Genomic DNA, 14,911 nt, shown 5'->3' with positions numbered 1-14,911 from the left:
AGATATCGGTCCAACGAACTTTGGTCTAATGACCTTTCCGTACGGACGGCACTTTTTGCGCTCAATACGTGCGACGTGTCCAGCGCCACGTGTAAAACGGTGACTCATCAAACTAAATCATCTGTACGGTATACTTGCTGGCAGTATAATAGATGTTTTATTCCTGTTGGCAGTTGATTAAAAAAATACTGCTGTTGACAACGGGATCCCGGGAATTTCCTAGTAGTCAAGAATGTGCTTTATAGGACGATTGTTTATTTTGCAACTAATCTTTGCATTAATTGTGCTGTCTGAGTTTCACATTTAAATGAGCAAATTGAGCCGAGTTCTGCGGATTGGCCTACTGTATATACATTACTCAACAAAAGTTAAGGACCATTTTTTATTTTGTCGTTTGAGTTCCCTGAAAATGTTCATTTTGAGAAAATGTGCATGATGTTTTGAAGCATTTTTAGATTTTTTATTCCAAGGAGAACACCATCTAGACAAAAAAATGAAACAACTACCCCACTCGTTACAACAAAATTACTAGTTAGAAAAAAGGGGTCCTTAACTTTTGAGTCGATATAGCCTATAAGAAAATATCCATCGACGTGTACTTTACGCTGTCAGATTCAGATCCGGTTTAAGTTTATTGATAAACACACACAGTTTAAAGACGAGACAAGTTTCACTATCCTTTGTCTTAAAATCTGTCTTGCAATAGTAACATAAGAAATCCTGTTCAGAGAAGAATTAATAACTATCAGTACATGTAGATAAAATCCAAAAGACTTGCAGGCGAAATCTGTTCGCATTGCGTTGTCACGCTCGATCGGTTACCCTAAGCAAATCGAACTTTTAATTCACAAGCAAAGAAAAAAGGGCATCCATTTTTGTTTGTATTCTGTCTGGAGTGAAGAAACCAACGTGTATACTATGGTTTGCTTTCCAGGGACAAAGGGTAATTGGGGTGCGCTCCACTAGCACTGCAGGCAGCCGTGCCAGCTGTATATAAGGAAAGTGACGTCATTACTTCCTCGTCATGACTGAGCTCCCTTGAATGCATAATGTGATTTAAGATAATGGTGCAGCAGTTAGGGACGACCTGCAAGAAACATGGCACATCCATATTTGTCATTGAATATTAACTAAATCACGGCTGGATTTTTCCTCAGTTCGTTTGTTGCTGCAATTTTGGAATTATTTATTGCTCCTGTATTACCGAAAGTCGTTTATTTCTTTCCACAGTAACAAACTTAAAAAATTATCTAGGTTTATTTGTTCATTTCTTGTCATTTTCCCGAGTTTTTGTTCCGCGGAAGAACACAACCAGAGATGGTCTGCGGCGCACCCGCCAACCAGGCATAGCCTAATTCGTCACATCACACGGGGTATTAAAAGGCGGCAGGACAGTGCGAGTGGCACCGTCGTCAGTCTCAAAGATCATAAGTTTGGAAAGAATAAGTAAATCGGACAAAAATGCGTGAAATTGTTCACATTCAAGCTGGACAATGCGGCAACCAAATTGGCGCTAAGGTGAGACCGAAGATTTTGCCTTTCCTGTTAATTATAGGGCATTGATCTTTAAGTTTGTTTTCTGGCTTTTTTTTAAGCCTGGTTAAATCGCTTGAAGATCTTTATTTTAGGTTCCCTAAAGAGTTTAGATGAGGATGTCTGTCCCAGGGCAGGTGACTTGTGTTGGGACCTCCCAACAAAAACAGCAAGGTCTATTATGGGACTTTAGGTGAAGGTGACCGCCTTACCTTTGGAAGGGTTGCCTGTGATAACGTTGTATGATATATCTCCCTGCATAATACATCAATCCTAGGGTATACTTTGGGCGTGCAAAATAAAATAAATTTTTGTTTAATTTTGGTAAAATGACAATGAGGATTTGAAGACACCAATTGCTTGATATTTGGGGAATATTTTGTGACACGGTATGCATTGATTTCCTCTGTTTTCAACATTCCGAGTTTACTGTTAAAGTCAAAAGAATTGAACTTGCGCTGGTGTAAGATTTCATTCATTTTGTGTCTGACATATGCGGCAATAAAGTCCTTTCCCATTCCTGATTTTTTTCTCTTAAAATAATTCTCCAGCTTGCTGCATTCTTCCTGTCAGTCTGCATCGACTGCCACAACATCATTTTTAGCCTGATAAGTTAAAAATTGCATATTCCCCAAACTAGACACGAACATGCATGGTTTGGGGGCATTTGGGCACCGATAACCCATATAATATTATATGAATAAAGAAATTAAGTACCATGGGGCAGATTGAGCCTGGAAAATAATTTCTAGGTAGATTTTTATTACTCTATTGTGCTCGTGATTAAGAGTATGGATGACGTTTGGGGTAAAGAGACATGAACTTTGTTTGAACAAGGCGCTGCAAAGCCTTTAACATTGATAATGATTGCGGATCTTAGTATTTTGACCAATGGGCCTGTAAACTAAATTATGACTTATATTTTCCATCTTTCATTTGCGAACAGTTCAGGGGAAACACTTTGTCAATCAAATTTTAATTGAGGGGGTCATCTTGAAGCAAACTGGTCAGTTTTGATGATTTCTAAATACTGATAAACATAACCAGTGTCGGCAAAAATCACGTGAATAAATGAGGATTGTCGCTCAAAGTCGAACCACATCTAGCTATGCGAATGACCGTGATGGTAAATTACCAAAGGTGATAGTGACGAACATGTCATTGACACTAATCGGTCATAAAATTCTAAAAAGGCAAAGGCCAGACTGATCCTAAAGACCCTGTAGAAATTTATGCAGCCGTACACTGGTGCCCATCGCAAACTGTATTATATTATTCCATATTATATTATTCCATAATATCATATACTTCATAATGAGTAACAGATGAAACAGTGAGGCTAAAGAGACATCATCATGAATGTTTATCAAATTTTAATTTCTCTCATTTTTTGGTGAGCAGCGATGCTTTCTCCCATCTAGATAAGTAATTACCTCCCCTGCACACTCATTGGGAATGCAAGCAATGTGCAACATCACCATGCGCATATTTTGGCGTCTAGCAGTGCGGATGAATTTGTCTATGTTTAGCATTTATTGATCTCGGCTCTTAAAAACTCCCGATGTATCTCCTAGCAGAAACAAGGTCATTGATGTCTTCTAATGTTGGGTTTTTCCACGTTAGTAAATTTTTTGATACATGTAAAGACTTTTTCAAGCAAACAATGAACTACTTTTTTCACGCGGATTTGCACATTTATTGCGGTGCGCATGTGTAATTAGACCTTATGACAACCATTCGCCCTGTCATTAGCAATTCTGCATTCCCAACCTGTCAGACGTTGTTGAGAACCATTTTTTGCTAGATAAAGCATTCCAGACTGTTTTCCTAAGTTTACAACATGCGTGAAATTGTGCATCTCCAAGCAGGCCAGTGCGGTAACCAGATCGGTGCTAAGGTAGGTGCTCATGCCTGGCGAAGCTATAGCGTCGGCACAAACGTTTAAATTGCTTTTTAAAACAAGTCTGAAAATTGTCAGATGAGCGACACATTGATAATCCGCCGTCATGATGACGGCTTATTTGCTATATACCCATCTCGATAGTAATGCTGGTTAGCTACAAAATGACCAGAATGCAGCTTTACATTACGTTATTCAAAATAGTCTCTGCATGAATTGTGCATCTGGACAAAAAAGCCATGCAACGAACTCCATAGCACTTTTTGCCTGTGTGATTAATATAAAATTACAAATGCATGTACGCGGACATGTATGGACTTTTTACATACTGTTTGATGATAGTTTCGGCTTCCTGGTCGACATTTCATGGTCCCTCAATCGATATTTTTTCTAGATGTTTATTTTTACTGTGGTCTTTTTTCGCTTGTGTTATTTCTTTCAATTCGAATAAATTTGTACTTGCATTTATGACGTTTCAACAATAAGGAAAAATGATAGTGGTCCTGTAGCCATGTCCTTATGCCCACAGGCGTATAGCGAAGGGGCGAATTCAGATTGGAAGTAGGTTAAAAATTTAATGATCGGATTGCTGAAGAAAGCATAATTGGAACTGGAAAATGGATTATAATTGTAAAACTGGGAAGATTAAAATATAACCAGCGAAAGCATCGAGTAGTGTGCTGCAAAAAAAATTGGCATATTTACTATAGTTTCTTCTCAGTTCAACATCATTACATGGACCCAAACAGTACATACATTGTATATTTTGCACTTTGAAAACAAACATCCTAGAGCTAAGTTTCTACTTGACCCTCTACGTCATTATTTACCGGTGCAAAATATGTAGCAGCGATATCAGTTTGCAATATTGACAGCACTGTTACCTCTGCGTCATTTTCTCGACTGTTAAAGGCATGAATGATCTTCGTGTACTTTGAAACATACAAGAAAACTCTCATAATAAACATATAGATGATGTACCCAGTTCCAGAAACCTGATCTTAAGAGTGCCTCTTTAAGAGAAGGAAAACCTGAAAATTGAGGAAGTTGGTTTCCTGAACAGCTCTAGTCCAAAAGAAGAAAATGTCCATATTTGCCGTTCATGTTGCCTGTTGTGTTAAAACTCAGAGTGACACATGTCTGAACATAATGAGACCGAGATTTGCCTTCGGCCCTGCGCGACCTACACGACCTACATTGTGTAACCAGTATGGAAAGTGAAACCTGTCTGTAATGCGCCTCGACTGTTTTCCTTGTGTATATGATGATACTTGTTATGTATAAATGCATATGCCAAATGTTAATACAATATAAAACTGGCGGTGATGTCATGAAATATGCCTACAGACCCATGGTATAGACTCATGGTAGTGTGGCACCGTTCATGCCGGCAAACCTTGTGAGATTTTAAAAAGGTAAAATCATGCTGTACTCAATGGAAAGTGACATCTCTCATTTCCAGTTGATTATTTTTTTTTCGCCTCTTTTCCAACTTTTTTCAAAAATTTCAAAAATTGTTTGACTAATATCTAACTTAGTTATGGAATGATATTTTTAAATTACTGATTTTTATGACAGTTCTGGGAAGTGATATCTGATGAGCATGGCATTGACCCAACCGGCACATACCACGGTGACTCTGACTTGCAGTTGGAGAGAATCAATGTTTACTACAATGAAGCTACCGGAGGGAAATATGTACCCCGAGCTGTACTGGTCGACCTGGAGCCAGGCACCATGGACTCTGTCCGCTCTGGTCCATTTGGTCAGATCTTCAGACCCGACAATTTCATCTTCGGACAGAGTGGAGCTGGAAACAACTGGGCCAAGGGTCACTACACCGAGGGGGCTGAGCTGGTAGACTCTGTACTGGATGTTGTGCGGAAGGAAGCAGAGAGCTGTGATTGCCTTCAGGTAATTGTGGCAGATTCTGGCTTTCAAAAAGTAGATTTTCTTTCAAAGCAAACACCACATAAGCCAAATTTTACTCAACGTCTTTTGTTCTCGTTTTTCAGGGTTTCCAACTGACACATTCCCTTGGTGGCGGCACTGGCTCAGGCATGGGAACACTTCTCATCAGCAAGATCCGTGAGGAGTACCCAGACCGCATCATGACCACTTTCAGTGTCGTCCCATCTCCCAAAGTCTCAGACACTGTCGTTGAGCCATACAACGCCACCCTCTCTGTCCACCAGCTTGTAGAAAACACAGATGAAACCTTCTGCATTGACAACGAGGCCCTATACGACATCTGTTTCCGCACCCTGAAGTTGACCACCCCAACCTACGGTGATCTCAACCACCTTGTGTCTGCTACCATGAGTGGTGTTACCACCTGCCTGAGGTTCCCTGGTCAACTCAATGCCGACCTTCGCAAGCTGGCTGTCAACATGGTGCCTTTCCCTCGTCTCCACTTCTTCATGCCTGGCTTTGCTCCCCTGACCAGCAGAGGCAGCCAGCAGTACCGTGCCCTGACCGTTCCCGAGCTGACCCAGCAGATGTTCGATGCCAAGAACATGATGGCTGCATGTGACCCTCGTCATGGCCGCTACCTGACCGTTGCAGCTATGTTCCGTGGCCGTATGTCCATGAAGGAGGTTGATGAGCAGATGCTGAACGTGCAGAACAAGAACAGCAGCTACTTTGTGGAATGGATCCCCAACAACGTCAAGACCGCCGTCTGCGACATCCCACCACGCGGTCTCAAAATGGCTGTCACCTTCATCGGCAACAGCACAGCCATCCAGGAGCTGTTCAAGCGCATCTCTGAGCAGTTCACCGCTATGTTCAGGCGCAAGGCTTTCCTGCATTGGTACACCGGCGAGGGTATGGATGAGATGGAGTTCACTGAGGCTGAGAGCAACATGAACGACTTGGTGTCTGAGTACCAGCAGTACCAGGATGCAACAGCTGAGGAGGAAGGCGAGTTTGATGAAGAAGAGGAAGAAGGCGAAATTCAGGAGTAGAAGAACTTTTGAGAAGTGAAGAAGAAGAACCCAAAATTATTATTAAATCAACGGTAACACAAGTAATAATCGCGTATTCGCTCATACCGAAGCATTTCACCCTGAACACCTTGTGGTCATGTTCTACAAAGACAAAGCATTTTAATTCGGTTTAAAAGTTCGTCGTTACTTCCTCGTGAAGTTAAAATCTTCCTTATGAAGGTCCAGTGCTCTACTTAATGTGTTTTGTGATATCAAGTTCTGTGTGGAAATTCTAAACAAGTGAGAAACTTGAGTAATGAGTGATCAATAATTAAAATCGATTTAGAAAGCTCAAACTTATCGTTTAAAGTAAAAAAAAAGTGCAAGACTGTACATTCTGCTCATAACGCGGACGTTTGCGCAGATGCGTATTTCAACTTAGGATAACATCTCATGATTTCATTCTAAGCTGTTTTATAACGCAAGTTACTTTCATGCTTTTGATATAGAGTGCCATCTTTGACCGATTCTTGTATCACTAAAGGTATGAACGGTCCTCAATGATTATGTCAAAGTCTGGGAAAATTAAATGAGAAATAACTGTGCAAGTGTAATGCAGTTTCTGTAAAGGTCTTTAAAGTCCTGTCCCCTTTCAAATGAATCTAGTGTTGAAGTTAAGTCCACTTCATCTGAATTCAAGCCGAGCTTCGTTCGGTAGCGCTGGAAATTCTGCCAACTTCCCGTTCTTCTGTGCAGGCTTGGCATACATAGTGTGGACCTCTGCACAAAAAAGTCCACATAATGTAGGGTGCGATGGCATTGTGAGGACTCGCACATGTCCACACAATGTTTTCTCCTCTCTGAAAAACAGTTTCAGAGGCATTTGGGGTCAATGTTATCCGTGGCAAAATGAAGAGGAACAGTCCAGAAAATCATCCTCAAAATCCAGCTCGAAGGAGTTATCTTAGTTCGACAAAAAGGAGCATTTTCCTCAAGTTTCCTTAACAACAGGAGAACAAAGGAATGTCCACACTTTGTATGTAAAACAGGTGTGTGATTGTTCGAGTCCGTTAACAAGTGAGCCCAAACCGTCGAGTCCAAGCCGTGTCATGGAGGGTAGCGTGTTTTCTTTTAATCCGAAACATTGTGTATTAACTACACAAAGATCAACCCTTAACAAACTTATCGTCCAGAAAGGTGCAGATGTTATTGTTTACCTGGGGGGATCCGCTACAGAAAGAACAAGACATATGCAGCAAGGTATGAGACGGAGAGAACCCCCTCTGCTTTGTGTTGGTCATTGTCTCGCAGGAATCTGGGGAATTCCTTTCGGACATCTTGGGGGGTGTGTTAAGTAACAATAGTCTGGAATGTGTATAGGGATTGGACATGTTGGGGGGGTACCCCTCGGTCTCATTTCTTGCTGGGTATAGAACAAGAGAGATTCCCATTATGCTAGGGGGTTGGGTAACAACGCCCACACCTTTAGAGTGTGTTCGTGTGGTTACCTCTGGTTTACACGAGTAGGACGCGTGCGCATAACACTCGGGTGTAGGAGTATACAGGATTTGCAGTCACGTGATTTTGGACTGTCCGCGTTCAAGTTAAACAGATGTGCCGGAAACGCACGCGCCGGGACGGTACATGATCCGCCAATAGAAATACACTGATTCGAAAATGCACACGCCTCCACGGACATGGTACGCTTCCTGGAATGCCTTTTTGCCCGTCATGTTACTCTTCCTTTAGCAAGAGTATACTCTCGCCTTCCCGCGGGTCGTACTCCAGCCGTTCCAGCGCTCAGTACACACACACTCGTGTGATAACACGAGCTCACTCGAACACACCCATTATGTCTGCTCTTATGACGTCACAGTCGTGTTTTTCCTACAAGAGGCTGCTAAAACTGTGGTTGGCCGTCGGTACAAAAATAAAAGAATAATTCACAAAGTGTGAAAAATCCCACGCAGCTATCGGAACAATAATAATCCATGGACCACTAAGTATTAAATAAAAGTATAATACGACCCTATTTAAAACAGCAAATGGCAATTTTGAACGAATGGAGGTAAAATCGAAAACCAATCAAAAGGTGATATTTTTGCAAACTTTGGCCGCCCATACAAGTTGTAGGAAAAAAGAAAGTTGTCTATAACGTTTAGTTGTGAATTCGCCTTGCCGAACGGGAAGTATAGGCATTTGAAATATAAAACATAGTTTTCCATCCTTCAGATTGGATCACATGGTAGCCAAATCGGTACTAAGGCAAGTCAAGGGGGGTCGCAGTAGCTCTGCAAAGCTCAGTTTCGACTCTGAACTTGAGCTCACAGTTCCAATAATGACCTAGTTGCTTCATTATTCCCGTGAGTTACACAGTCACGTAGTGAGCACCCTGCAGTGATGTGCACCAGAATGTCCACACCCAAAACAAAGCCACAGAGAATCTAGGAAGATGAGGCCCAGCTATTTGTCATAGTGGACTAATTGATACCGGGGGTGTAGCCTCGGGAGGGGGGCGGGGGAACGTGCCCCCCCCCCCGGTGCCCCCACGACTAAATACGGATGAATGGATATTGAACAAAGCTTGCCCTAAAAAAACACGCTGGTGCCCCCCCCGGCCGGCGCCCCTTGTGCTCCCTATTAGTAAAATCCTATAGCTACGCCACTGATTGGTACCTCCAATCATATATGTAATGAAAGTTAGTTCAGTACAGTTTATTACTGAAATGTTTCTGTCGGTTATCATGGATATTGTGTGTCATCGCGGGACAGTCATGAATCCTGGGGCACTGGGCTCAGTGTACATGTACATGCCGCGCGAAATCGTTCATGAATACCATGGACGATGACTCATCCACTGAGTTCAATTCATGCATATGCTTAATGTACGTCTTGTACATAATTCTTTAAAGGTAAGAAGTCTGAGTTTTGTATATCGATGCCATAATATTCAGCAGTTATGGAAAAGAAGATTAGAAAAGTGTTGCACCTTTTTAGAAATATTTCCCGCTTTTTAAACAATTATTTGCCCGTTTTTTATATTCATCCACTATTTCCAAAATGCATAAAGGCTGCCAAGTCACTTATAATTCTATTTACTATGGGTCTGTGCCAATCAAGGAGCCATATGAAATGCCATGGCCTGGATATCAGGGTTGTTCCCTTTGGGGGGGTGTAAACATTGCTTCACCTTCACGTTTCTTTCCAAGTGACCCGTCAGATTCATCGTTAGATGTCTGGAGTCTATTGGCCAAGTTTATACACTTGACAACTACATGTACCTTTGATTGTAACAGCTGACATGATCGGTGTATTCTGGCTGAGTAATGATCTCATTTTTCTCCAAAGTATTTATTAAAAGCAAATAAGCCGAGGGGGAAAAGCAGGCAAATAAAAGCCGCAGTCTAAATTCATGAGGGTAGGATTTGCTCATTGAACAATCGCGCCTGTTCTTGGGTAAATTATGAAACATTTCCATGGTCCTCGGTCCAGCTGTACAGATTCTATCACCCACAAATCGGAACCATCTAAGATGACCGTAGAATTGTCGCGGAGGAAATTTTGTCCGTCTATTAATGGCTGTCATAATTCGCTCAAAACCCTCCCAGACGCTGGAACCGGTTTTTCATGTCTCTTTCAGTATGTGACTTTAATTATGAGCATGTAGATTGATTTTAAAAAGATGAAATCGATGAAAGTAGAACCAGATGACAAAGACGGCTTCAGATGAGTTGGTTTAGCGAACTGCTTTATTCCGCGCGGAAGGTCGACGTCATCACTGCGCAAGTCGGTTTACAGCGGCCGTTCCCTTCATTAGCGATTCAGCAGCCGGCGGTGCAGGACGGGTCAGAAATCACTGTGAGTGGAGTCTGTGTGGGCCAAGTCAATTACTACATTCCCCAAAAAAACTAACAAAATGCGTGAAATTGTACATCTCCAAGCCGGCCAGTGTGGCAACCAGATCGGTGCTAAGGTAAGTGAGAGAAAAATCTATTGAAATGTATCAAGGAAAAACCTGATGGTACGAAAAGTGTGAATTTGTTTGTTAATTTTTAATGCTTGTACAAGAATAGACGGAAGAATTATCTATTGGTCGATTGGTTTCTCAATTAGAATTTTTTCTCAATATTACGGAAGACGAAGTGCCTGGTCTCTGAATTTAAGAAAATTAAATGTTTATTTTCCTTCTGGAAATTGTCCTAATTGCGGCTGTGTCCACCGCACCCCGCATAATTTATCATTCATTATATACCGGTAGGCAAGCATGCTGAATGACTCATCACCATTCATCACGTTGCTCACAGAGAGTCATGTAAACTATTACTGTGATGTCTTTAAGAAGATTGATTACATCCTTTTTAATACACTGCGAGATTACATAAATCTCTAAAAGTAATCACAGAAAAATGTATACGTTCAAAAATAAATACGAACATTTTTTTCTGATTTTGTCAATTGTTCAATGGAATTACAAGTGAATATGCCGAGTGCGTAAAATTGCATTTGAATACGGTAACTTGTATAACTTAACAAAACATGGTCAAAACACCAAGCAATTTAGAGACCCCCATCTAGAACAAGAATCGCTTTGAAATTGAATATAAAAAGTAAATTCCCACAGCAAAACGTGTCTGCATGTCAGTTCAGAGTTTGACACGACTTCCGACGTGTTTGACATTACAAAATTGGCTCCTTTTGCTGGGCGTGTCTCATGTCAATGTCAGATGGTAAACCCACTCTAGTCTGCGCCTGCGCCGACCGTCTTGGTTTGCATAATGGGAAGCTACTCCCCTGCATTCATTGGTTCAAGTCTCATGAAAAAAGCAACCTTCAGTCGAGTCGTACTGAGAAGCTTTAATTGTTTCAACAGACAAAGTTGGTGAATTAGGCGTGACGTGCGATGATAATGTGACGATGGCAATGTTCAAATCTTGCTCTGAGCAACATTCAGTTTCCAAATAACAATTCTCTCAACTTCTGGTCCATTGCGGCATAAACTGTGAAGGAACTTGTGAACATAAATTACCAACATTTATATACATGTGGCTGACTTCGTCAAGTTATTGCCAAGATTTCAATGTGAGAAGATTATTGATTCGAAAAGGTTTTGAAATCTGGGTATCATTTTCGCAGGGTCTCTCCCATTGAATCTTAAAATTTTGTAAACTTAATTTTCTGAGACAATTATGTTGAATTTGTAATTTGCCATTCTGGCATCCTTTGCTCTTTTTGATCCATTTTCAGCCAAAACCTCCGAAAATCTCTTAGTTAGTCATATTTAAAAGGGTGTGTCCCACAATTAGTCCTGGAGAAATCACAAATTGTGCACTTGTTTTAGCTATAATAGATAAAGAGAATAACGAAATAATAAATAAAAAGAGATGTAAGGCAAAGTTAGTTTAAAAGAATTTCAGATTAATACGTCAAGGTCATGAAAGACATGGGTATCCATTTAGGCGAAATTCCAGCTTTTAAAGTTTTATATTTACATGCTTTCCCTCTCTCTCTCTCTCTCTTTCGGATGAATTCCCACAGAGAAGCCTGTGTAAATATGTGCCATGCACAATTCAGCTCCCATAACGCATGACCAACAAATAATGTCCAAGAATTGGAAGTGTGAAAATTGTCCAGACACAGCCATAGTAATGTTTGTGAGAGAAATGTTTGGAAAGAAAGAGAATTGCTTGAATTCACTGACAAAAAAATAAAAAGGTGCCCTTTTCAAATTAAATGTGTGCTTCGGGGCCTACAATAAAAAGTACGGGTAATGTAGATTGTGTTTTTACATGAGCCACTATTTTTAATTTTGTTAAACTTAAAAGCCCTCAAGCCTCCGATTTCAATATGATTTATTTTGCAAGACATGCAGTAATCCGTTAATTCAGGTCAAGACTTTAGGAGTTACAAATAATTCTGATTTGAAGAACGTTTAGTCTTTTCTTAATTACAGTGATAACATTTTTGTTACTCGTATTAATATTTTCATTTCTCATCCTTGTTCAGTTAGCGTTACCTTCCATTGCCATATAGAACTGCAAATTATGTTGGTTAATACTGGTAGTCGAAAACGTATAGGTTGGAAATGTCTGGCGCTATACCGCTTCAGATCCATGAAAGTTTATTCCTCTGATTTCTAGTAGCCATTCTATCCCATAATTCGACAAAACCAACACTTCTTCTTGGATCTATCTCCGACACAATTATTTAACTTATAAATTAAATGCACTTTTGTGGGACAACAGTAACGAAGATAACTGTTGCATTAAAGTCTCCCAGATGTTCGGCTAAATTATGAGATATTTTCTATCTCAACAGTTCTGGGAGGTGATCTCTGACGAGCATGGCATCGACCCAACCGGCACATACCACGGTGACTCCGACTTGCAGTTGGAGAGAATCAACGTTTACTACAATGAAGCCACCGGTGGCAAGCATGTACCCCGAGCCGTACTGGTCGACCTGGAGCCAGGCACCATGGACTCTGTCCGCTCTGGTCCATTTGGTCAGATCTTCAGACCCGACAACTTTGTCTTCGGACAGAGTGGAGCTGGAAACAACTGGGCCAAGGGTCACTACACCGAGGGGGCTGAGCTGGTAGACTCCGTACTGGACGTTGTGCGCAAAGAGGCTGAAGGCTGTGATTGTCTGCAGGTGAGTCTGGGGCAGAAGTTACCAGAAAATGGCTTGAAGATTCCAAGAAAAAAGAAAGTATCGTTTCAATCAAGAATGAATGGTACTAATAATCAATAAATCGATTTCTTCCTCACAGGGTTTCCAATTGACACAGTCCCTTGGTGGCGGCACTGGCTCAGGCATGGGAACACTTCTCATCAGCAAGATCCGTGAGGAGTACCCAGACCGTATCATGAGCACCTTCAGTGTTGTCCCCTCTCCGAAGGTGTCAGATACCGTGGTGGAGCCTTACAACGCCACCCTGTCTGTCCACCAGCTTGTAGAAAACACAGATGAAACCTTCTGCATTGACAACGAGGCCCTGTACGACATCTGCTTCCGCACCCTGAAGTTGACCACTCCAACATACGGTGACCTCAATCACCTTGTGTCCATCACCATGAGTGGTGTTACCACCTGCCTGAGGTTCCCTGGTCAACTCAATGCCGATCTTCGCAAGCTGGCTGTCAATATGGTGCCTTTCCCTCGTCTCCACTTCTTCATGCCCGGCTTTGCTCCCCTGACCAGCAGAGGCAGCCAACAGTACCGTGCCTTGAGCGTCCCTGAGCTGACCCAGCAGATGTTCGATGCCAAGAACATGATGGCTGCTTGTGATCCTCGTCATGGTCGTTACCTGACCGTTGCTGCCGTCTTCCGTGGCCGTATGTCCATGAAGGAGGTTGATGAGCAGATGCTGAACGTGCAGAACAAGAACAGCAGCTACTTCGTAGAATGGATCCCCAACAACGTCAAGACCGCTGTCTGCGACATCCCACCACGAGGCCTCAAGATGTCCGTTACCTTCATCGGCAACAGCACAGCCATCCAGGAGCTGTTCAAGCGCATCTCTGAGCAGTTTACCGCTATGTTCAGGCGCAAGGCTTTCCTGCATTGGTACACCGGCGAGGGTATGGATGAGATGGAGTTCACTGAGGCTGAGAGCAACATGAACGACTTGGTGTCTGAGTACCAGCAGTACCAGGATGCAACGGCTGAGGAGGAAGGCGACTTTGATGAGGAAGAAGAGGCCGAAGATGCAGACGCTTAAAATTAATCGAAATATCACCAAGGAGAACTTGCATTCGATGGCATAAAATAAAGTGTTTTCAAGCTTCCATTATTTGCATAATTAAAACGAAAATTAACTTGTCCAAACTTTAACCTTTAATTTGAAATGAAAAAAAAAGCCTGAAACTTGCAGCGAGACATGGAGACCGTGCATAAGTATCCTTGTAAGGCATTTCGAGTTAATGAAATCTGCAAGGCAGTATACTAGGCCCCAAGCAGGGGAAAAGGTTTCATCGTGAATTTTGGGGTGCAGATTAAAAGGAAGGCAGGCAAAAAGGTGGCATTCAGATGAAAAAATGGAATAAAGAAAATGAGAAACGAATTTTCCATACTACACAAAGGCATTTCTGATTTCATATCGTTGGCAATATCTGTATTACAGATTGCTTTTCAGAATATTGTGTTGCCAACGTAACACTAAAAGAGTGCACACAGATAAAACGTAGTGATCCTTTCGGCAGAAAGAAATAACTCAATGGTGCAGTATAAGACGACAGCTGAAAACATCGAAGTGAATTGGAGTCATTTCATAACCTAATGTTTTTGATGAAATTTAATGATATTTTCTTCCGTTCTCTTGCAATGGTCCACATTTGGATCCACGACTACTGGAAAAAGCTTAGGGATTCTGCAATTTTGTACATCTATGTTGTTTCTTTTATTTTCTGACCAAAATGTTGTACACGTGTACGTTTTTTATTTTTAAATGTATCTGTGGCGAAAGTGTGAGGTAATAAAACTGAGAATAAGAGCAAGCTTAAAAAGTTGGTGACTTAAATAATTTTGTACCATAAATAAAAATTTGAAGGGA

The 14,911-nt window shown here is 41.5% G+C and overlaps 2 protein-coding genes across 3 annotated transcripts; both read left to right on the top strand.

The window, feature by feature from the left end:
• The first annotated feature begins 1,337 nt into the window (after nt 1–1,337).
• Nucleotides 1,338–6,974, top strand: LOC110974747 (tubulin beta-4 chain-like). 2 transcript variants are annotated; one of them, XM_022226583.2, is made up of 3 exons: nt 1,338–1,518; nt 5,012–5,347; nt 5,449–6,974. In XM_022226583.2, exons 1-3 carry the CDS (start codon nt 1,462–1,464, stop codon nt 6,397–6,399), a joined length of 1,344 nt encoding a protein of 447 aa, XP_022082275.1. In that variant the 5' UTR covers nt 1,338–1,461; the 3' UTR covers nt 6,400–6,974. The 2 variants fall into 2 exon arrangements, with proteins under 2 accessions (XP_022082275.1, XP_022082274.1); XM_022226582.2 differs by lacking the exon at nt 1,338–1,518 and adding an exon at nt 3,271–3,430.
• A 3,182-nt stretch (nt 6,975–10,156) lies between these two features.
• Nucleotides 10,157–14,864, top strand: LOC147798713 (tubulin beta-4B chain-like). Its single transcript, XM_087137942.1, has 3 exons — nt 10,157–10,333; nt 12,676–13,011; nt 13,130–14,864. The coding sequence occupies exons 1-3, from the start codon at nt 10,277–10,279 to the stop codon at nt 14,078–14,080; spliced, it is 1,344 nt and encodes a 447-aa protein (XP_086994068.1). The 5' UTR covers nt 10,157–10,276; the 3' UTR covers nt 14,081–14,864.
• Nucleotides 14,865–14,911: the final 47 nt, after the last annotated feature.

This window comes from Acanthaster planci, linkage group LG06 (genome assembly GCF_054643075.1).
Source record: "Acanthaster planci isolate LZ-2023a linkage group LG06, COTS_SCS, whole genome shotgun sequence".
Classification (NCBI taxonomy): Eukaryota; Metazoa; Echinodermata; class Asteroidea; order Valvatida; family Acanthasteridae; genus Acanthaster; species Acanthaster planci.
Note: the sequence above shows the minus strand (reverse complement) of the source record. Positions and strands in the feature narration are given on the sequence as shown.